Source organism: Bufo bufo, chromosome 1, assembly GCF_905171765.1.
Source record: "Bufo bufo chromosome 1, aBufBuf1.1, whole genome shotgun sequence".
Lineage (NCBI taxonomy): Eukaryota > Metazoa > Chordata > Amphibia > Anura > Bufonidae > Bufo > Bufo bufo.
The window spans coordinates 737,572,608-737,597,096 of record NC_053389.1 but is presented as its reverse complement, the minus strand read 5'-3'; the positions used below and the strand labels follow the sequence as shown (position 1 = coordinate 737,597,096).

The window sequence follows — 24,489 nt, the reverse complement described above, 5'->3', positions numbered from 1 at the left end:
TCTTAGTCATATCAGTCAGAGGTCTTACAATGGTAGAATAGTTCAAAATAAATTTTCTATAATAATTAGTAAACCCCAAAAAACGCATCAAAGCTTTCTGATTCTCTGGTCGGTCCCATTCCAGAACCGCCCCCACCTTTTCGGGGTCCATACGAAAATCAGAGTCAGAAAGCAGATATCCCAAAAACGGAAGCTCCTGCACAGAAAACACACATTTCTCCAATTTGGCATATAATTTATTCTCCCGAAGGATTGTTAAAACCTGTCTCACATGATCCTGATGGGTCTTCTGATCAGGAGAGTAAATTAAAATGTCATCCAAGTAAACTACCACGAACCTCCCCACCAAATGATGGAAAATGTCATTGACGAATCGCTGAAATACCACTGGCGCGTTCGTTAACCCAAAAGGCATAGCCAGATTCTCAAAATGACCCTCGTGCGTATTGAAGGCCATTTTCCACTCATCCCCTTCCTTGATTCTGATCAGATTGTAGGCCCCTCTCAAATCCAACTTGGAGAACACCTTGGCTCCAACAATCTGATCAAAAGGGTCAGAGATCAAAGGAAGGGGATACGGATCCTAGACCGTAATACGGTTCAATTCCCGGAAATCCAAACAAGGTCTCAGCGATCCATCCTTTTTCTTTACAAAGAATAAACCTACTGCCACCGGAGACTTAGATGGTCTAATATGACCTTTTGCCAAACTCTCTGCGATATACTTCCGCATGACCTCTCTTTCGGGTTGAGAAAGATTGTAAAGCCGAGACTTTGGCAACTTAGCTCCTGGGATGAGATTAACTGGACAGTCATAGTCACGATGAGGGGGCAATTCCTGAGCCCCCCCCTCCGAAAAGACATCCGCAAAATCTGAGAGATACTGAGGTAGAGGCGTAGTGGACACACCAGAGATAGATGTGCCAAGACAATTATCCGCACAAAATTCACTCCAACCAATGATTTGTCTTGCTTGCCAATCTATAATTGGGTTATGTTTTGTCAACCACGGTAACCCGAAGACTAAAGGAGCGGGCAAATACTTCATGACAAAACAAGACATAATCTCCACATGTGAATCACCCACCCTTAACTGAATACAATGAGCAATATGAGTGAGACTACTTTGAGAAAGAGGGGAAGAATCAATTGCAAAAACCGGAATCTCTCTTTCTAAAGTGGAAGTACTTAGACCCAGATTTTGAAAAAAAAGAAAGTCAATAAGGTTTACCCCAGCACCACAGTCAATGAATACTTCAACAAAAAAGTTTCTTGAGTCTAGCGCCACCATAGCTGGAAGGAGAAAACGAGTATTACAGGGAGCTTGCATACCTGCTTGCTCCACCACTCTATTCACGCTACCAAGAGTCAGGACGTTTTTTTTTTTTTTTTCTTATCAACATGCGGTTTAACAAAAGGACAAGCAAAAATAAAATGACCACTTGTCCCACAGTAGTAACATAGTTTATGCAATTTCCTAAAGTCTCTACTACCAGAACGGAAAGATACCTGACCCAGCTGCATGGGTTCCTCCCCTACCCCAGAGTTACCTGTAACATCACCCTGGGAAGCAGTAGAGACGAAACCACTCACAGAAGGGATCCCTTGCATGGAGGGAGCCTTACACCTCTCTCTAATACGTCTATCTAACCGTACTGCCAAAGACATAGCATTCTCCAAAGAATCAGGGTACTCATGAAAAGCAAGGGCATCTTTCAATCTCTCAGATAACCCCTGACAAAACTGACTACGTAACGCGGGGTCATTCCACTCTGACTCGTTAGCCCATCTTTTAAACTCAATGCAGTAAACCTCTGCAGTATGTTCACCCTGTAATAAATTACGCAATTTAGATTCCGCCATCGAGACCCGATCTGGGTTATCGTAAATTAATCCCAGGGCTTTGAAAAATTCTTCCACCGACCGGAGGGCCAGAGAACCTGACGGCAGAGAAAAAGCCCAGGATTGTGCGTCCCCTTTAAGCAGAGAAATGATTATACCAACCCTCTGACTTTCATCACCTGACTAAGATGGACGCAGCCGAAAATACAACTTGCATGACTCTTTAAAGCGGATAAAGTCATCCGCACCCCCTGCAAATCTCTCAGGAAGAGTGACTTTAGGCTCCCACAAATTTGACCTGCACCTGCTGCCAGAGCATTCTGACACCATGTGACCGAACTACGCAGATCCGCAACCTCTAGAGATAATCCCTGCATGCGGTCAACTAGCGCATCAATTGACGCCATAACAAAACCGCTGAGCAATGGCAGTCTCAGTTTTGGCGGGTTATAATGTCACGGCAGACAGGATCTAAGATACACAGATAACTAAACAAACAAGTTTCTAGGCGAGAAGCTGGGGATAAGGTCACCTCCTAGCAAATCCCTAACAGCTCTCCCTATACTGCTAAGCCCACATTCAGACCCTTAAGGTGGGAATAATGTGTCCTCATGCCTGGGCTGAAAATACCCTAGAATCCCTGAGATGGTGGAAGAGGAAAAGGGGCAGCCTGCTCCCTCAGAACCTGGAGGGGACAGACGTCACTCAAACAGCCTAGACAGCAAACCAAAGAAATCAGAAACCAACTTATCTTATCAGAGCAGGAACAGCCAATCCTTCCTTCCTTGCTTCCACAGTCTGACAGAAGCTATAACCCGCACGGCACCCTGGGAGTGAGAGTAATTTAAACCAATGACCCCACCCAGAGCACCTGAAGGGAGGCGGATCTAGCACAACTCCAAAACAAAACAAATGACTAGACACGTGCTGCTAATCTGGCAGACCTCCGCACATAGTCTGAGCAGGGCATGACAGGTCACTAGTGAGGTGACAGGCAGAGGGGGGAGCAGAGTCACTAGTGAGGTGACAGGAGGAGGGGGGAGCAGGGTCAATAGTGAGGTGACAGGAGGAGGCGGAAGCCGGGTCACTAGTGAGGTGACATGCGGGGAGCAGGGTCACTAGTAAGGTGACAGGAGGGAAGCAGGGTTACTAGTGAGGTGACATGAGGAGAGAGGGGAGCAGGGTCACTAGTGAGGTGACAGGCGGAGGGGGGAGCAGGGTCACTAGTGAGGTGACAGGAGGAGGAGGGAGCAGGGTCACTAGTGGGGTGATAGGAGGAGGGGGAAGCAGGGTCACTAGTGGGGTGATAAGAGGGGGAAGCAGGGTCACTAGTGAGGTGACAGGAGGAGGAGGGAGCAGGGTCACTAGTGGGGTGATAGGAGGAGGGGGAAGCAGGGTCACTAGTGGGGTGATAAGAGGAGGGGGAAGCAGGGTCACTAGTTAGGTGACAGGAGGAGAGAGGGGAGCAGGGTCACTAGTGAGGTGACAGGCGGAGGGGAGAGCAGGGTCACTAGTGGGGTGACAGGAGGAGGAGAGAACAGGGTCAGTAGTGGGGTGATAGGAGGAGGGGGAGCAGGGTCACTAGTGAGGTGACAGGAGGAGGGGGAAGCAGGGTCACTAGTACGGTGACAGAAGGAGGGGGAAGCAGGGTCACTAGTGGGGTGACAGGAGGAGGGGGAAGCAGGGTCACTAGTTTGGTGACAGGAGGAGGAGGGAGCAGGGTCAGTAGTGGGGTGACAGGAGGAGGGGGAAGCAGGGTCACTAGTGGGGTGATAAGAGGGGGAAGCAGGGTCACTAGTGAGATGACAGGCGGAGGGGGGAGCAGGGTCACTAGTGGGGTGACAGGAGGAGGAGGGAGCAGGGTCAGTAGTGAGGTGACAGGAGGAGGGGGAAGCAGGGTCACTAGTAGGGTGATAGGAGAAGGAGGGAGCAGGGTCACTAATGGGGTGACAGGCGGAGGAGGGAGCAGGGTCACTAGTGAGGTGACAGGCGGAGGGGGGAGCAGGGTCACTAGTGGGGTGACAGGAGGAGGAGGGAGCAGGGTAAGTAGTGGGGTGATAGGAGGAGGGGGAGCAGGGTCACTAGTGAGGTGACAGGAGGAGGGGGAAGCAGGGTCACTAGTGGGGTGACAGGAGGAGGGGGAAGCAGGGTCACTAGTTTGGTGACAGGAGGAGGAGGGAGCAGGGTCAGTAGTGGGCTGACAGGAGGAGGGGGAAGCAGGGTCACTAGTGGGGTGACAGGAGGGGGGGGAAGCAGGGTCACTAGTAGGGTGATAGGAGGAGGGGGAGCAGGGTCACTAGTGGGGTGACAGGAGGAGGAGGGAGCAGGGTCAGTAGTGAGGTGACAGGAGGAGGGGAAGCTGGGTCACTAGTGGGGTGACAGGAGGAGGGGGAAGCAGGGTCACTAGTTGGGTGACAGGAGGAGGAGGGAGCAGGGTCAGTAGTGGGGTCACAGGAGGAGGGGGAAGCAGGTTTACTAGTAGGGTGACAGGAGGAGGGGGGAGCAGGGTCAGTAGTGGGGTGACAGGAGGAGGGGGAAGCAGGGTCACTAGTAGGGTGATAGGAGGAGGGGGGAGCAGGGTCACTAGTGAGGCGACAGGAGGAGGGGGAAGCAGGGTCACTAGTAGGGTGATAGGAGGAGGGGGAGCAGGGTCACTAGTGGGGTGACAGGAGGAGGAGGGAGCAGGGTCAGTAGTGGGGTGACAGGAGGAGGGGGAAGCAGGGTCACTAGTGGGGTGACAGGAGGAGAGAGGGGAGCAAGGTCACTAGTGAGGTGACAGGCGGAGGGGGGAGCAGGGTCACTAATAAGGTGACAGGCGGAGGAGGGAGCAGGGTCACTAGTGAGGTGATAGGCGGAGGGGGGAGCAGGGTCACTAGTAGGGTGACAGGAGGAGGAGGGAGCAGGGTAAGTAGTGGGGGGACAGGAGAAGGGGGAAGCAGGGTCACTAGTGAGGTGACAGGAGGAGAGAGGGGAGCAGGGTCACTAGTGAGGTGACAGGCGGAGGGGGGAGCAGGGTCACTAGTGGGGTGATAGGAGGAGGGGAAGCAGGGTCACTAGTTGGGTGACAGGAGGAGGGGGAAGCAGGGTCACTAGTTGGGTGACAGGAGGAGGGGGAAGCAGGGTCACTAGTGGGGTGATAGGAGGAGGGTAGTAACACTTTACAAGAGGTGAAGACAGTTACATGTAATGCTTCAATCTCAGCAACAGCAATTTGAGATTTTTCACTGGGGATTATGAATATCAAGGTGAGATTTCATCACATGCTTTGTTACAGAAGCATTTGAATAATTACGGTGTATGGAAGCTCGGGGACGCCATGTGCCTCTATGCAGGCTTTGCCATGTTCATGAGGATTTATTGTAATTATATATTTTGTGGTAGAATGGAAAGAATGGTCTTAGATAAGATACTACTGGGCATGGTCTGGCTGCAGAGATGACTATAATGAGCTACTAAACCATTGCACATGTTAACCATACAAATCAATCACTGCCATAGAATGCGGCAACATAGGAGGAGAGGGGAGCAGGGTCACCGGAGAGCAATCACATGAGTCTACGGCTCCTTACCTTTCCAGCGACCCTGTCATGTTTCCCAAGGTCCTCCAGCAGCGCGCCCCGCTCTCCTTACAACAGCCACCCTGGTAGCCGGCCCCTCCTTCTTCCAGCTTCCGCCGGCTTCCCCTGCTGCAGGACCTGTATGGCTCCGGCGCGCGCCTATACCAACCAATAACATTGGTAATTTCAGGCACAGGCAGCATCGCTGCGCTGACTGTGCCATTCACTGCGCTAATTAATGTGGGGAATGCGGGCCGCATGACACAGCTTCGCGGGCCGGATTTGGCCCGCGGGCCGTAGGTTGGGCATCACTGCTCTATACCATTCGATACCATGCATAAAAGAGTAAAACACCAAAAAAGCCACGTGTATTCCGCATTTTATGGAACGTCCGGCCCATAATAGAACAGTCCTATCCTATTTCTTTGGGGGACAAGGTAACTAAAAGTGGCGACTGGTGCGGTTTTGATTTTTTTTTTTTTCTGTTACGGCGTTCACTGCATAGGAGATATTTTTTTATATTTTAATAGTTTGCACTTTTTCAGGGGCAATATGTAATATGTTTATTTTTCATTGTTTAGAAATTTTATCTGTAATATTGTGAAAGGGGGTGATTTAAACTTAATATTTTGGTGTTTCTTTTTATTTATTTTTTTTCTAGCCCTTAGGGCTAGAACCCTTGTCCTATTACCCCTGATAGAGATCTATTACAGTGAATAGGATCTTACACTCTCCCTGCTGCCCTGGACTTTGTGCATACAGCAGCAGGAAGCTTACCATGGAGGGCTTTAGTAGCGTCCTGGCTGCCATGGTAACAGATCAGAGCCCTGCGATTACACTGCTGGGGCTCCGATTGGAACTGCCACTGCCACCAATGAAGAGGAGGGTAGGGGATCCTGTGGCCACTGCATCAAATGAATCTAACAATGAGGGGGGGTGCCTGTCGCCTCTGCGCCACCAATGATTATAATCTTGGGGGGGGGGTTGGGGGGGACAGCGCACTGCACCACCAATGGTTATAATTTATAATACAGGGGAAAGGGGTGCACTGCGCCACCAATGAATGTAATTACCACATTAATTCAAGTGTAGGAAGTGGGTGCCGGCGGCAGTATTACATACCCAGCCTCAATAACAGGGCATGCGAACTTCAACAATTAACCGCTCAGGTGCCACACCTGAGAGGTTAATTTCTGCGGTTCAGCAGATCGCATGTCCTGTCATTGAGGGCTGGGTATGTGATACCGCCGCCGGCACCCACTGCCTACACTTGAATTAATGTGTTAATTACATTCATTGGTGGCGCAGTGGCCACAGCCCCACCCCTAATCCTCAGTGCAATGACCACACTGGTGGCCGCGGCAGCCACGTCACAGGGGGGAAGGGGGGGAGGGTCACTCCTTCTCCACTGTGCTGCTGAGTAGAACACTGTGCGCGCTAAGAGCAGTGAGCGCCATGTTCTCTAACAGATAACAGTGCAGCCTAGTATCGTTAAATAGTAAGACCCGGTGTTGTATCGATCCAGGTCTAAAAGTATTGATTGGGTATCGATACTTTGATACCCGGTGCGACTCTATTCTTGTCACTGCTCTGTGGTGTCCGGCCACGCTTCTTCTGCTAGGTTATTTTTAAGTATTTGTGTGCAAAACACACAGATCTGATACACACACAGCTCTGCTATATACACTCAGCACTGCATACTCACATACAGCTCTGCTATACACACACAGCACTGCCATACTCACATACAGCTCTGCTACACCCAGATAGGTCTGTCACATACATACAGCTCTGCTACATACATACTGTTCTGCTACACACATACAGCCCTGGTACACACACATACAGCTCTTCTACACGCATACAGCCCTGGTACACACATACAGCTCTGCTACACACACACTTAGCATCTTTAGTAAAAACTCACATCTCCCTACACCAGTTGCGGCTGTACAGTCTTCCTGCTCTGGCTCCTCCTATTGATGACATCATAACAGGTCCTTAAGCTATAGTGTTCATCTCCTTTCAGTACAGTGTAGGACCTTCCTCCCCCATGCGCTGAATGAACGGTTCTCCTGCCTGCCGGCTCTCTCACTGATCAGGCAGATCTGTATGAGCGCTCTGCCTGATCACTAATGAAGCAGTCAGGGGTCTGGCCATGCTAAATTCCCCTGACTGCTGTTTATAAGACAAACAGAGGATTGTGCGGGAGCTGGCCTATGAAATGTGGCGCCAAATGGGTCGCAAACACCGCCGTCTGGCCATTATAAAAAAATGGTCAGACATGAAGCGAAGACAGCCCCGTTTCATAAAAAGAATCTGGGACGAAAAATGCCCAGGTACATACAGTACAGACCAAAAGTTTGGACACACCTTCTCATTCAAAGAGTTTTCTTTATTTTCATGACTATGAAGGCATCAAAACTATGAATTAACACATGTGGAATTATATACATAACAAACAAGTGTGAAACAACTGAAAATATGTCATATTCTAGGTTCTTCAAAGTAGCCACCTTTTGCTTTGATTACTGCTTTGCACACTCTTGGCATTCTCTTGATGAGCTTCAAGAGGTAGTCCCCTGAAATGGTCTTCCAACAGTCTTGAAGGAGTTCCCAGAGATGCTTAGCACTTGTTGGCCCTTTTGCCTTCACTCTGCGGTCCAGCTCACCCCAAACCATCTTGATTGGGTTCAGGTCCGGTGACTGTGGAGGCCAGGTCATCTGGCGCAGCACCCCATCACTCTCCTTCATGGTCAAATAGCCCTTACTTTCAAAGTTTTCCCAATTTTTCAGCTGACTGACTGACCTTCATTTCTTAAAGTAATGATGGCCACTCGTTTTTCTTTACTTAGCTGCTTTTTTCTTGCCATAATACAAATTCTAACAGTCTATTCAGTAGGACTATCAGCTGTGTATTTACCTGACTTCTCCTCAACGCACCTGATGGTCCCAACCCCATTTATAAGGCAAGAAATCCCACTTATTAAACCTGACAGGGCACACCTGTGAAGTGAAAACCATTTCAGGGGACTACCTCTTGAAGCTCATCAAGAGAATGCCAAGAGTGTGCAAAGCAGTAATCAAAGCAAAAGGTGGCTACTTTGAAGAACCTAGAATATGACATATTTTCAGTTGTTTCACACTTGTTTGTTATGTATATAATTCCACATGTGTTAATTCATAGTTTTGATGCCTTCATAGTCATGAAAATAAAGAAAACTCTTTGAATGAGAAGGTGTGTCCAAACTTTTGGTCTGTACTGTACGTAAATAACTTTAGTATATTTTACCAACACTCTGTAATGTATACATTGTTAAGCAAAAGTATTCACCCCCCTTGACTTCGGTCTTTTTTTGTTGCCTCACCCCCTGGAATTAACATGGATTGTTTGAGGATTTCCATCATTTAATTTGTAGAACATGCCCACAACTTAGACCTTCTTTTAAATTGGTTAAAGGGCTTCTGTCACCCCCCAAAACTCATTTTTCCTTTTTGGGCATATTAAAATCCTTATTGGACGACTATTCCCTATATAGTGCTCTTACCTTGTTCTGTGGCTTAGTTTCATTTAAAATCGAGCTTTAAAATATGCAAATTACTTCACTACCAGCAAGTAGGGTGTCTACTTGCTGGTAGCCGCCGCATCCTCCTTTTAAAAAACCGCCCCCTCCTCCTGTTGATTGACAGGGCCAGCGAGCACTCTCCTCTTCCGGCTGGCCCTGTCAGCATTTCAAATCCCGCACCTGCGCCTTACGTGTCTTCATTCGGTGCAGGCGCTCTGAGAGAAGGACGCTCGCTTCCTCAGCACTCCCTCAGTGCTCCTGCGCCGATGACGTCACCTCTAAACCCGAAAGAGAAGACGTCATCAGCGCAGGCGCACTGAGGAAGTGCTGAGGAAGCGAGCATCCTTCTCTCAGAGCGCCTGCGCCAAATGAAGACACGTAAGGTGCAGGCGCGGGATTTGAAATGCTGACAGGGCCAGCCGGAGGAGGAGAGTGCTCGCTGGGCTTTAACTAGGCCATTCCAACAAATTTACATATTTACCCTTAAACTCAAGTGTTGCTTTAGCAGTGTTTTTGGGGTCATTGTCCTAATGGAAGGTGAACCTCCGTCTTACCCTTTAGCAAGATTGTTTCTTATTAAAAGGGCGTCTTATAAATTGTCAAACACGGTAAGTCTGATTTTCAGTGATGTGGTCCTGGTCATAGGAGAGAACTGCTGAAAAGTATCTACATTGTAAATGGGTTCTCTGATATTGATGGGTTGTCCTCAGGAACAATCTCTGACTGGTGGGGGCACCCCCGACACCCTGCCTATCAGGTGCTTAAAGAGGCAGCTGCGCCAGGTGAGCACTTAGACGTAGAGATGGCCTTGCGGGTCGCTTGGCGGTCGTTTCGCGGCGAACTTTGCTCATTTGCCAAATGGGCGAACATATGGCGATGTCGGCCTACGCCATATCCTTTTACATTGTGAAGAACTTTGACCCATGACACATCCATCAGGTGGGACAGGACAGCCGATTGAGACGTTTCAGCAAATGGACACACCCCCTACCTTATAAATAAACCTGATCTGGCCGCCATTTTACATTCAGTCTTTTGCCAGTGTAGGGAGAGATTGCTGTGTGGAGCAGGGACAGGCTGTTAGGGACACAACGCTAGCTAATAGGGCCACAAAAGTCCTTTTAAGGACTGGTATAGGTGTGCTATCGATAGGTGTGACATACTGAGGGGTGTGATATACTTATAATATACTTTCTAACGTAGAATATATTATAGTGCAATTGTATTGTGCAGCAGTTGTGTGCGGTTCTGCTGCGATACCGCAGCTACACAGAGTGCCAAATGCTATTGAAACAACTAATTGCAACTGGTGTGGTATACCATTTGCCCCCCAAAAAACTTATTGAGACAAGGGTGTTATATACCAATAATATACTTTCTATATAATTTCTGCAGAGGACCCTGTCTGGGAAGGGGTTATACTAGAACAAACACTTATGCCTACACGGCTATTAACCACTCTTGTCCCAGACAATAAAACTTAACTTTTACTTTTATTAAAAACAAGTGAGAGAAATGTGACAAGTGAGCTAACTGAAGGATTAAAATCACTGTACCCCAAGAAAGATGCTATTAATGACTGGAAAATAACATGTATGAGCAGACGGGGGTGCACTAACCCGCAGGTTTACGGCGGGTCCCATTCATTTTCATGGCAGGCGAACATGAGAAACCTCCAGGTCATATTTGCAGCCACAAAATACTTAGTAGATGCGCACACATAGTCCCACAACATGGACACTGACATACCAGAAGTATTAAGCGATTTTACGATCAACAAGAATTCTTTTTTTATCGGCGAAATTTCGGCAAAATATAAATCGCAAGATCACATGCGTTCTGAAAGCGTGGCCTACAGCAACTGGTTTGCACCGACTAGCAATTAGATGGATGCGATGGTTGGAGCGAAGTTCAACGAGGAAGAGGAAAAACCCATGGTGACTGTAAGTAATCTTACATTAGTGTATTTGATTACATTTCACCTGCATGTCTGAACAATGGCTTTATATGCGACCTTCTGCGATTCTAATTTTTCTTAAGTGCACCAAACTTCACATTTTATAAGGTCTCACTAGCTATTGATTTTTGAACTAAGTATTCCTGTGACATCACACCCACTATGTTAGGTTACCCTGCAGAGTGGCTGAGCGCACGGCGTCATTGGTCGCTATGGCGCCGTGCGCTTCTTGCCGCCACCACTGTACAGTAATACACTTGTATAGATCATACAAGTGTATCACAGTACAGCGGTGGTGGCCTGGAAGCGCACGTCGTCATAGCAACCAATGACGCCGTGCGCTTGTCCACTCTGCAGGATGGGTTTGTACGGTCTGTAGTTTTGAAACAACACGTGTGCATGCGGCCTTACTGTTACGGTTAGAAGATGGGATTGTATTACGACTGTATGTGGGTGGGGTCTGAGCTATCAGATACTGTCCAGCTAAGCAGAGATGTACCTGTCTAGTGAAGTGACGGTACGGTATGGGGTGTACAGCTGGTTCATCTCCCCGGGATGCACCCTGGGTAACTGTAAATGAACCAGCAAATACTGGCGTTGCAGGCAGCCTAAATCTAATATTTCTACCTCAAAGCATTAAATACTTTTAGCAGTTTACTTGAGTAAATTATTTTCAATACTATTATTGTTAAAAATTGGGATTATATGCTTGCATTTTTCTCTTGCAGCGGATGTTGGGTCGGGATACGACCGCACCCGGTCCCACGCCGAGAAAAAGAGGGTTGTGCGGGAGCTGGCCTATGAAATGTGGCGCCAAATGGGTCGCAAACACCGCCGTCTGGCCATTATAAAAAAATGGTCAGACATGAAGCGAAGGCAGCCCCTTTTCATAAAAAGAATCCGGGACGAAAAATGCCCAGGTACATACGTAAATAACTTTTGTATTTTTTGCCAACACTCTGTAATGTATACAGTGCTAAGCAAAAGTATTCACCCCCCTTGACTTCGGTCTTTTTTTTGTTGCCTCACCCCCTGGAATTAACATGGATTGTTTGAGGATTTCCATCATGTAATTTGTAGAACATGCCCACAACTTAGACCTTCTTTTAAATTGTTTAATTGTAAAGCACACAACTAATAAGACAAAGTAACAGAAAAGGTCAATGTGCATAACTATTCACCCCCTAAAGTCAATACTTTGTAGATCCACCTTTTGCGGCAATCACAGCTCCAAGTCGCTTTGGATAAGTCTCTCTGAGCAGTTGCCACATCTTACCACTGGGGTTTTTGCCCATTCCTCCTTGCAATACTGATTCTGCTCCTTCCAATTTGATGGTTTGCGCTTGTGAACAGCAATCTTTAAGTCTGACCACAGATTTTCTATTGGATTGAGATCTGGGCTTTGACTAGGCCATTCCAACACATTTACTTGTTTCCCCTTAAACCACTCATGTGTTGCTGTAGCAGTGTTTTTGGGGTCATTGTCCTTCTGGAAGGTGAACCTCCGTCCTAGCCTCAGATCACGCACATAGTGGTACAGGTTTTGCTCAAGAATATCCCTGTCCATGTTTCCCTCAACTCTGACCAGTTTCCCAGTCCCGGCTGCTGAAAAACATCCCCACAGCATGATGCTGCCACCACCATGTTTCACTGTGGGGATGGTGTTCTTTGGGTGATGTGATGTGTTGGCTTTGTGCCAGACAAGTGACGGACTGAACTATCACTGTGTCTGCAGTAGAAGCCTGAGGCCTAGCCTCCTTCCTACGGGCTATGGACCCAGGACTATGGAGACCCCCACTCTGACCTATTTGGTTTAGAGGGAACTACAAACCATGATTTTTTGGTTGAGTTTATAGGCCACATCTTTCGTATTCCCCATTAAAGTAGCATGGTGTGAATCCATAAACGCAATAAGGGTTAACTCTGCTCTGAGACTCCCAATGAATGTGTTGGTTTATTTGTCCCTTTGTTCTATTGTGTTAGTGATGGGATTAAGAAGTAGCCGACTCTGGTGTAGAGAAGTAGATCATCCTATGATACAGTGAGGAGATAATTACATGGGTCTCCTCTCGCCCTATTGTTCCATCAAGACACTGTGGAGGGGATGTCTTTTTTCATACTGTTAATTTTTTATTTAGTTATGCGTCATAAAGCTGGCAGCCACTGCAATTATATATAGATCCCGCCATATTGGAATTTCTTTATATCAAATGTTCTTAAGATTTTGGAGTTGTTTATCTAAAATCTGAACATTCTGTGATCACAGAAGTTCCTATTCCCTCCATTCGGAGAAGGCGATCGGCGGAGGCCGTGGAGGTTGTGGAGGTAGAGGCAGAAGAGGAGGAGGCCGGACCCTCCCAGCCTATTGAACCACCCCCACCAGATGTGGGAGAAGTGAAGGAGGTGGAAAGTGCTGTACCCTCCAGCTCCACCCCATCTCAGGACTCGGAGGAAGAGGAGGTGATCACCAGCCCCCGCCAGGAGGGTAAATATGCTCACATAGCAATATGATTATGTATCCATAACATGTACATAAACATTAAAAGGGCCAACAATGAGGCGACAACATACACTATAGTAATACAAAAAAAGAACACTGGACAATAACTCTTTTATCTACATTAAAACAATTGATTTACCAAATAAATAATATTAAACTCAATAGAACTATCACTAAATAACAAACAAAATAAAATTATACTGTACTGAAATATCACTAACTAATACACTATATAATGATCATAAAGATCACTAACTAACGTATTGAGATTTAAATCGTCAATGTGTATAAAGACTTTAAATTAAAAATTAAAAAAAGGAAAACAATAGACAAACAGGCATATTTTGTACCGCCGTGTACATATCGACCGTCTCTATAAAAATATCCTATGATCTAACCCCTCTGGTGAACACTTGAAAAAAAAAGAAAAAAGAAACAATTAAAAGAAAATATTAATATCATTTATTCAACCTAACATCACTAAAAGTGCAACACCAAGCTATCAAAAAAGGCATATGCCCCCCAAAATAGTAACAATCGGTCAGTTCATTCTGCTAAAAATGAGACCCTATCATTAGACAATCGCCAAATAAAATCAATAATATGGCTCTCAAAATATGGAGACAGTAAAACATGAATTGTTTTTGGTTCAACAATGCTTTTATTGTGTAAAATAGAAATAACTAAAAAATAAGGAAAAATATTAGGTCTTGCCGCACCTGTAACAATCAGCTGTCTAAAAATATCATACCAAATAACCCCTCAGGTGGACACCTTTTTAAACAAAAATGTAAAACTCTTAAAAAAGACAATTTTTTTGACAAGTCTTCTCACAAAAAGGTGTAATAGCAAGCGATCATAAAGTCAGATGCACCACAAATTAAAGGTTTAATAAGAGTTACAAATGTTCTTTTTTTTTTCAAACAGAAATGAAGACATTGAAGGCCAAATTGGCCAAAATGCAAAAGGAGCAGCGTAATGATATGCGGGCCATTCAGGAGCGCATGAAGGCCATGGAGGAGAGGCAACGCCATGCCATGAAGGGGGTGCATGAGATGATCATGCTTTTGGAAAAGTTGCCATAATTTTTTATTTTTTTCTAATAAGTTATATAAATCGTTTGTATAGTTTTTTGTGTGTTAAAGAAAAAAAAATCTTCAGCCGGCGACCGGGCCCCCAGTGGCGTAGGGCCCCATAGCCATTGCTATGGCGATCCCTACGCCAGTGCCCCTGATGCACCCCTACAGTAGAAACTCCAGAAAAAAGTGACCCCATTTTGTAAACTACGGGATAAGGTGGCAGTTTTGTTGGTACTATTTTAGGGTACATATGATTTTTGGTTGCTCTATATTACACTTTTTTTGAGGCAAGGTAACAAAAAATAGAAATTCTAAAATTTCATCTCCATTTGCCAATAACTCTTGTGGAACACCTAAAGGGTTAACAAAGTTAGTAAAAATCAGTTTTGAATACCTTGAGGAGTGTAGTTTCTTAGATGGAGTCACTTTTTTAGAGTTTCTACTCTAGGGGTGCATCAAAGGGGCTTCAAATGGGACATGGTGTCAAAAACCAGTCCAGCAAAATCTGCCTTCCAAAAACCATATGGCGTTCCCTTCCTTCTGTGCCCTGCCGTTTGGCAATACAGCAGTTTACGACCACATATGCGGTGTTTCTGCAAACTACAGAATCTGTGCAAAAAATATTGAGTTTTGTTTGGCTGTTAACCCTTGCTTTGTTACTGGAAAAATGGATTAAAATGGAAAATTTGCAAAAAAAATAGCCGTTTTGGAAACGTTTTTATTTTTTGTCATTTACATCATTGATCTGACAGGTTAGATCGTATTATTTCTATAGAGCAGGTTGTTACAGGTGACAAAAATGTTTTTTTTACATAGTTTTTATTTAAAAAAAATTACGGTATTTACCTGAGGGGTAAGGTCATGTGATATTTTTATAAAGCAGGTTCTTACGGATGCGGAGATACCTAATATGTATAATTTTTTTCATTTATTTTTCTTTAACATAATAACAGCATTTTAGAAAAAATGTCTTCGTAGTCTGAGAGCCATGTTTTTTTAACTTTTTGGGGCGATTGTCTCATGTAGGCGCTCATTTGTTGCGGGATAAGGTGCCAATTTGATTGGTACCATTTTGGAGTTCATACGACTTTTTTGATCACTTTTTTGGGGAAGTAAGGTGGGCAAAATTTAAATTTCATCATAGTTTTTTTATTTTTTATGGCGTTCACCGTGCGGGGAAAGTAACATGACCATTTCATAGATCAGGTCATTACGGACGCGGTGATATCAAACCTGTGTAGTGTATTTAATTTTGTAAAATTTTAATCAGTGATAAATGTGTTTTTTTATTTTTACTTTTTTTTTCACTTAAAAAAAAAAAATTGACCCAGACCCACTTGGTTCTTGAAGATCCAGTGGGTCTGATGTCTGTATAATACAATACAGTACACTATATAGTGTACTGTACTGTATTTTCACTTTACACTTAGTCTGATCAGACTTAGCCTTACCATGGCAAGCCGGAAACCTGTGAAGGCGTCCGGTTGCCATGGTAACTATCACCCGCTGCCACAATAGAGCAGCGGGTGATGGGACGGGAAGGGGGCCCCTCCCTCTGTGATCCCGTCAACAATCGGGGGCTGAAACGGCACAGCAGCCCCCGATGGGAGAGGGAGGGAGCTCCCTCACTGTTAACCCCTTCAATACAACGGTCCCTACGGACCGTGGCATGGAAGGGGTTAAATGGCTGACATCTGTGCCAGCACAGATGTCAGCCATTTCAAGCATAGTGTCAGCTGTGTGCTGACACTCTGCTAAAACCGCTCGGCCATCTTGGAAATGAGAGGGGACGGGCAGATGATCACGCGTGCGCGCGCCAGCACCACCTGCACATAACAATGAGGGCTGCAGGGGGGATGTTAAAAATTAAAAGATGTGTCATTTTGCAGTTTCTGATCCCCGCGGTCACGGACCGCGGGGATCAGAAACTTCCGAAAGCGCTGAAAACCGCAGGTCTGAATTGACCTGCGGTTTGTAGCGATCACCGATACGTGGGGGGTCACAGTGCAGTAAGCCGGATTGGGACAGATGCATACTGGCGCAATATTAATAGTTCTTAGTTTGTGACGCCAATTGCAGCTTGCGCAGATACTGTAGCAGGGCCCTTTAAGATGTTATGAGCACACGTACTAGGTGAGGAATGCCAGAGGGGGATATTGTCTCTGTATGGTAGATATTGTAGTGTCAACGGTGTCTCCTACCTGTAGTACGGCTGGACTCCTGTATCCTGGCTCACATGCAATAAAATGAGTGTTGCAAATAGGAGTAATAGAGGAATGATGGAATTCCACACAGATAATAGGGTCCAACTTGTCTTTACTTGATGTTATAAGTGGCAGCTTTAGATCCATACAATGATACAGCAATAGTCTTGGGGTCCCAGCAGGTATTGGCAATATGTGGCAGGAATAATATATCTATTCTGCATCTGAACATACGCCTATAGATCTGGCAGGTATCTGTCTTCTGCTCTGTCTTGGGTTCTGCTTGGTTTGGGCCTGACTAGCTATGGAGGTACTTATCTTCTCCTTGTTCTGGAATCTGTACTTACAGGACTGCTCGCAGGGAATGATGGCTTCATCCTGGAGATCTAGAAGTTCTGCAATTGCTGCTTTTTTTGTCCTCCAGCTGAGGTAAGGAACTCAGGCTGGGAAGGTTGCTTTAGGCCTCAGGTTAGGCCTGAATCCTTTGTTGGGATCCCTGTTTCTGGGAGCTCCTATTCACACAGCCTACCCCAACAGGGGGTGGCTGGTACACTGCCTAGAACCTTCTGTCCTCCCTCTGAAGTAAGAGTGGGCATGTTCCACTCCTCGTCATATGTTTATAGTAGGTGTCTATAGAATAGACCCACTATAAAGTATTCTCAGTGGTCTCAAATATCTGTTTGTTATTAACTGAGTATGCCTTATTATACTTATTTTAAGATTTAACTTTTATTCTTATCATTTAAAATAATGATGAGACGGCTGAGTTTAGTGAAACTGCTGCGCTATTTAAATTAGAGAGAGAGAGAAGAGGGACCAATTAAATAGTACTGGTTTAGAGTGATGTACCTGTCTAAAAGGCCTATTGCATATAGGGGGAAGAGGGACCAATTAAATAGTACTGGTTTAGAGTGATGTACCTGTCTAAAAGGCCTATTGCATATAGGGGCATATAGGGGGAAGCTAGCCTGGAATGTACCATTCCAGTCTAGGTATACTAACTGGCTTGGTTTTACTACAGACTATCTGCTACATACTGCTGCCACCTGCTGGTGTACATGGAAATTACAGCAAATATATAAAATACAGATAAATACATGGCAATGCACAGTGAGATTACATCAGATATTAACACATTCACATCTTAACATAATGAAGCTGGGTGACAGAGTTTAGTGACATACTCTGGGATGTTACAACAGGACCCTCCTTGGCATTGTCACAGAGTGCCTGCTGAATGATTTCAGCAGGCACTCTGTTCCAATCACTGCCCGCCGCGCGGCGGTGATCGGAAATACACAGGGCGTACCTGTACGCCCTGTGTCCTTAAGTACCGGGACATCAGGGCGTACCTGTATGCCCTGTGTCCCCAAGAGTTTAAAATACAGGTAAAATGCTCCTCAATTATAACACAACAAGAAACAGAACGGGAGCGAGTTAGTGCTCATAGATCACATCATATCCATTATTCATACCCTTCCGATTTCTCGTGTTCAGTGTAAAAATCCAAAAAGATTCTCTATTCAGCAGTCGCCTGTTTATGTCTCCTCCTTGTGTGGATTTAACCCTTTCTATACCCATGACACTCAGGCTTGTCAGGTCACCCTGATGGACATCTCTAAAATGTCTAGATAGCATGGAGACGTTCAGCAGTGTGAGATTGGAGACATCCGACAAGTGCTTTCTTCTTCGCACTCTCAGGCTGTTTGAGGTGCATCCCACGTATTGAACGCTGCAGGCTTTGCAGGTCGCCAAATAAATGACATTATTCGTGTTCCAGTTGATATACGATCTGATCTTGAAGACCTCCTCGGTTACACTGGATTCCAATGTTTTACCCACTGTAATATATTGACAAGTCTTACAAACACTATGGCCACATTTGTAACTGCCCACAACATTCAGCCACGTGGGTTTGCCATTATCCGATTTTTCTATGAACAAGCTCGGGGACAAAGTGCAGTACAGAGTAGGTGCTCGTCTGCTCACCACCTGAAAGCCTGGCTCTAAAATGTGTTGCAAGCTATCATCTTAAAATAAAATGGGTAGATATTTCCTGATAATACCTTGTATCTCCTGAAACTGGCGACTGTAGGAGGTGACAACTCCCTGTCTGTTGTCCTCACCTTCCCTCCTCACTGTACTATGTGTAATCATTGCCTCTCTATTCTCGTGTTACTTTCTCTCCTGCTTCAGAATACGATCACTGGATCCTCTCAATCTCTCAAACAGAGCTGTTCCTTCTGACTCAAATATTGAATCTTCTGAGCAGTTTCGGCGGACTCTAATGGTCTCATCATAGGGAATGCCTTTTATTACATGTTTTGGATGGCATGATGAGGCTAAAAGCAGGGTGTTACCGCTTGTGATATTGATTTTATAACGAAGTAATAAAGACATTGGGTTTTCTCCTGAGCCTGCTGCTGGATGTTTTCTGCTGTTCTGCCAAACACATCCTCTATACACTGTACTGCTCTGTAATACCAAACACATCCACTATACACTGTACTGCTCTGTAATACCAAACACATCCGCTATACACTGTACTGCTCTGTAATACCAAACACATCCGCTATACACTGTACTGCTCTGTAATACCAAACACATCCGCTATACACTATACTGCTCTGTAATACCAAACACATCCTCTATACACTGTACTGCTCTGTAATACCAAACACATCCGCTATACACTGTACTGCTCTGTAATACCAAACACATCCACTATACACTGTACTGCTCTGTACTTGGTGAGCTGTGAGGAGGTGGCAGCGCTCTCCTGAGCTCCGGTGAGTACAGCTGGGAAATGCCAGGAGTCGGACCCCCACAGGTCTCATATTAATGATGTGTCCTGGGGATAGGACATCAATATCCAGTTCCTGGATAACCCCTTTAAATTCTTCAGCAGAACCTTATATGATAACATAAAGGTTCTGATGATCCCTTTAACACATCAGTCTGATGAAAACACAATCAGTAATGTCCTTCATGTCTGAGAAGAGCAGTGCTATCACTAATACCTGCCCCCCGCTGTATAACACATAATGGGAGCAGTGACCCCCTCCCCGGATAACACACAGGTAAGTGTTCTAGGACTGACCTCATCAGAACCTGCATTGTGCCTCCACATGGAGGAGGTGTCATATGTCCTGAGAGACATCTGGAGGGACAGGAAGGACACATCTGCTTCTATGGGGCGGATTATGGGTCTGAGCAACTCCCAGGTTATACAGAGCTGTAATATGTACATGAGCCCTTACCGCCATAGAGCGCTCATCTCTGCCTGTGCTACATTACAGCTGTATGGCGGTATTATTACTGATGACCCCGACTGTAATTTACTCAGAATGGAGACGATTACTGCTCGTTATCAATAAGTAATAATCAATACCAGCAGAATCCAGAGAAACCCTGAATGTAGTGTAATGTCTACTAATAATCCATCCCCCAAATAACTGACTGAGCGAGGGCAGAGCCACTGGTGTCCTGTAGTAATGTGAGGAGGAGAACAGGGGCCACAGGGGCCACAATAGATGGTGGAGGAAGAAGACTGAGGGCCACAATAGATGGTGGAGGAAGGAGAATGGAGGCCACAGGGGCCACAGACTGAGGGCCACAATAGATGGAGGAAGGAGAGCTCTCAGCAGCTGATGACGCTGACACAAGTTCCTCCAGCTTTATGACTATTGTACATTCATGTGCTGCCATCATCACTGATTTATGACATGCCATAAAGTGAGGACACTCCTCAGGGGTTCTGGATTTCTAGGACATAGACATATCATATAGCTGCCGCCATTCCTAACATCCACCACACACAAGAGGCGGCTTCTAGTGATGACATTTATGGATTTTACTAACAGCCGGGGACATTTTCTCTCCACAGTCACAATCTACAGATTTTATACTAACGCTCTGTGGACGCCTCACCCACATCTCATCTTCTTATTCTTACAGTTTGGCTAATAATAATCTACCAGACACTTCCTGCATCCAGTTGGCATCTGTAATAAGGAATAACCAGTCCCTGAAGATACTTTACCTGTCTGGTAACCGTCTGTCTGGTCCTCACTTCAGTGACTTGATGGAGGCTCTGTCCAGTCCGGCCTGCAGGATAGAGACATTACGGTGAGTATAAGAGATGTGTACAGGACTGAGACATGTGGGGCACAAGTTATACATGGATTTTATTCTATTTTATGCTCCGCAACATTGTTATGTCTATAAGATAAACTGCTGACTAGGGTTGTCACGATACCAACATTTTGATTCGATTTCGATACCATAAAAAGTATTTCGATACTCTATACCATTCGATACCATGCAAAAAAAATGAAACACCAAAAAGCCGCGTGCATTCCGCATTTTATGGAAGGTCCGGTCCATAATAGAACAGTCCTATCCTATTTTTTGGGGGACAAGGTGACTAAAAATGGAGAATTGTGCGGTTTAGATTTTATTTTTTCTGTTACGGCATTCACTGTATAGGAGATATTTTTTAATATTTTAATAGTTTGCACTTTTTCGGGCGTGGCAATATGTAATATGTTTATTTTTTTATTGTTTATATATTTTATATTTAAAATTGGGAAAGGGGGTGATTCATACTTAATATTTTGGTGTTTTTTTAAAATATTTTTTAACTTTTTATTTAATAACTATTATCCCCTTAGGGCTAGAACTCTTGTCCCATTCCCCCTGATAGAGATCTATTACAGTGAATAGGATCTCACACTCTCCCTGCTGCTCTGGGCTTTGTGCACACGGCAGCAGGGAGCTAACCATGGAGGGCTTCAGTAGCGTCTTGGCTGCCATGGTAACCGATCGGAGCCCCGCGATTACACTGCTGGGGCTCCGATCGAAACTGCCACTGCCACCAATGAAGAATAGGGTAGGAGATCCTGTGGCCACTGCCACCAATGAATATAACAATTGGGGGGGGGGGCGCCAATGACCACTGCCACCAATGAATATAACAATAAGGGGGGGAGCCTGTGACCACTGTGCCACCATTGATTCTAATACTAGGGGATTTGGAGGGGGGAGACAGCGCACTGCACCACCAATGGATATGATGTATAATACAGGGGGAGCACTGCGCCACCAATGAATGTAATTAACACATTAATTCAAGTGTAGGCAGCGGGTGCCGACGGCCTCAATAACAGAGCATGTGAACCGCTGAACCGTGGCAATTAACCCCTCAGGTGCTGCACCTGAGAGGTTAAATGCCACGGATCGCATGCCCTGTCATAGAGGGCCGGGTATGTGATACCGCCGCTGGCACCCGCTGCCTACACTTGAATTAATGTGTTAATCACATTCATTGGTGGCGTATTGGCCAAAGCCCCTCCCCGTATCCAAAGTGTAAGGATCTCATTGGTGGCAGCGGCAGCCGCGTCACAGGGGGGAGGGAGGGAGAGAGTCCCTTCTTCTCCACTGTGCTGCTGAGTAGAACATGGTGCACGCTGAGAGCAGAGAACGCCATGTTCTCTAACAGATAACAGTGCAGCCTAGTATCGTTAAATAGTAAGACCCGGTGTGGTATCGATCCGTGTCTAAAAGTATTGATTGGATATTGCTACTTCGATTCTCAATGCAACTCTATTCCTGTCACTGCTGTGGTGTCCGGCCATGCTTTTTCTTCTGTTATGTTATTTTTAAGTATTTGTGTTTGACACACACAGTTCTGGTATACACACTTAGCACTGCCATACACACATACAGATCTGGTATACACACACAGCACTGCCATATTCACATACAGCTCTGCTATACACACAGCACTGCCATACTCGCATACAGCCTGCTACACCCATACAGGTCTGTTACATACATACAGCTCTACTACATACATACAGCTCTGCTACATACATACTGTTCTGCTATACCAATACAGCTCTGATACACACATACAGTTGTGTTACAGACATACAGCTCTGCTACACACATATAGCTCTATTACACACATATAGCTCTATTACACACATACAGCTTTGCTATACACACTTAGTATCGTTAGTAAAAACTAACATCTCCATACAGCAGTGCCAGCTGTACAGTCTTCCTGCTCTGTCTCCTCCTGTTGATGACATCATCAAAGGTCCTTAAGCTGTAGTTTTCATCTCCTTTTTAGTACAGAGTAGGACCTTCCTCCACCGTGTGCTGAACGGATGGTTCTGCTGCCTGCTGCCTCTCTCACTTGTCAGGCAGATCTGTTTGAGTGCTCTGCCTGATCACTAGTGAAGCAGTCAGGGATCTGGCCATGCTGGATCCCCCTGACTGCTAATTATAAGACACTTTTAGCAAGATTTTTTTCTTACTAAAAGGGCATCTTATAAATTGTCAAACACGGTAAGTCTGATTTTCAGTGATGTGGTCCCGGTCATAGGAGAGAACTGCTGAAAAGTATCTACATTGTAAATGGGTTCTCTGGGACTTTGATATTGATGGCTTGTCCTCAGGAACAATATCTGACTGGTGGGGGCACCCCCGACACCCTGCCCATCAGGTGCTTAAATAGGCAGCTGTGCTAGGTGAGCACTTAGGCGACAATTTATTAGGACCGCCGTTTTACACGCCTTTCTTAACCCCTTTAAGACACAGCCATATTTCACCTTTAGGACCAGGCCATTTTTTGCAAATCTGACCAGTGTCACTTTAAGTGGTGATAACTTTAAAACGCTTTGACTTATCCAGGCCATTCTGAGATAGTTTTTTCGTCACATATTGTACTTCATGACACTGGTAAAATGAAGTAAAAAAAAAATCTTCAATTTCTCTACTTCTATAATACATAGTAATACCTCCAATAATAGTTATTAATTTACATTCCCCATATGTTTACTTCATGTTTGGCTCATTTTGGGAATGACATTTTAGTTTTTGTGGACGTTACAAGATTTAGAAGTTTAGAAGCAAATCTTGAAATTTTTCTGAAATTTTCAAAAACCCAATTTTTATGGACCATTTCAGGTCTAAAGTCACTTTGTGAGGGTTACATAATTGAAACCACCCAAAAATGACCCCATTCTAGAAACTACACCCCTCAGGGTATTCAAAACCGATTTTACAAACGTCTTTAACCCTTTAGGTGTTCCACAAGAGTTAAATGGCAAATGGAGATAAAATTTCTGAATTTCGATTTGTTTGGCAAATTTTCCATTTTAATCCATTTTTTTCCAGTAGCAAAGCAAGCGTTAACAGCTAAACAAAAAGCTATATTTATTGCCCCGATTCTGTAGTTTGCAGAAACACCCCATATGTGGTCGTAAACTACTGTACGAGCACAAGGTAGGGCGTAGAGGGGAAGGAATGCCGTATGATTTTTGGAAGGCAGATTTTGCTGGTTTATTTACACCATGTCCAATTTGAAGCCCCCCTGATGCACCCCTAGAGTAGAAACTCCATAAAAGTGACTCCATATAAGAAACTACACCCCTCAAGGTATTCAAAACTGATTTTACAAACTTTATTAACCCTTTAGGTGTTCCACAAGAGTTATTGGCAAATGGAGATGAAATTTGAGAATTTTGTGGCAAATTTTCAATTTTAATCCATTTTTTCCAGTAACAAAGCAAGGGTTAACAGCCAAACAAAACGCTATATTTATTGCCCCGATTCTGTAGTTTGCAGAAACACCCCATATGTGGCCGTAAACTACTGTACGGCCACACAGTAGGGCGTAGAGGGAAAGGTGCGCCGTATGGTTTTTGGAAGGCAGATTTTGCTGGACTGGTTTATTTACACCATGTCCCATTTGAAGCCTCCCTGATGCACCCCTA

General features: G+C 45.2%; 1 protein-coding gene across 6 annotated transcripts in view; it reads left to right on the top strand.

The window, feature by feature from the left end:
* The window catches only part of LOC120986083 (NACHT, LRR and PYD domains-containing protein 12-like), a 285,272-nt gene that overhangs the window by 213,171 nt on the left and 47,612 nt on the right, over positions 1-24,489 (top strand). For 5 of the 6 annotated variants that reach the window (XM_040414414.1, XM_040414412.1, XM_040414413.1 and 2 more), the window contains one exon: positions 20,663-20,833. The exons of the other annotated variant lie outside the window; for it this stretch is intronic. In XM_040414414.1, coding sequence (XP_040270348.1) covers positions 20,663-20,833 — 171 coding nt within the window. The remainder of the gene's footprint in view (positions 1-20,662; positions 20,834-24,489) is intronic. 6 annotated transcript variants of the gene reach the window in all.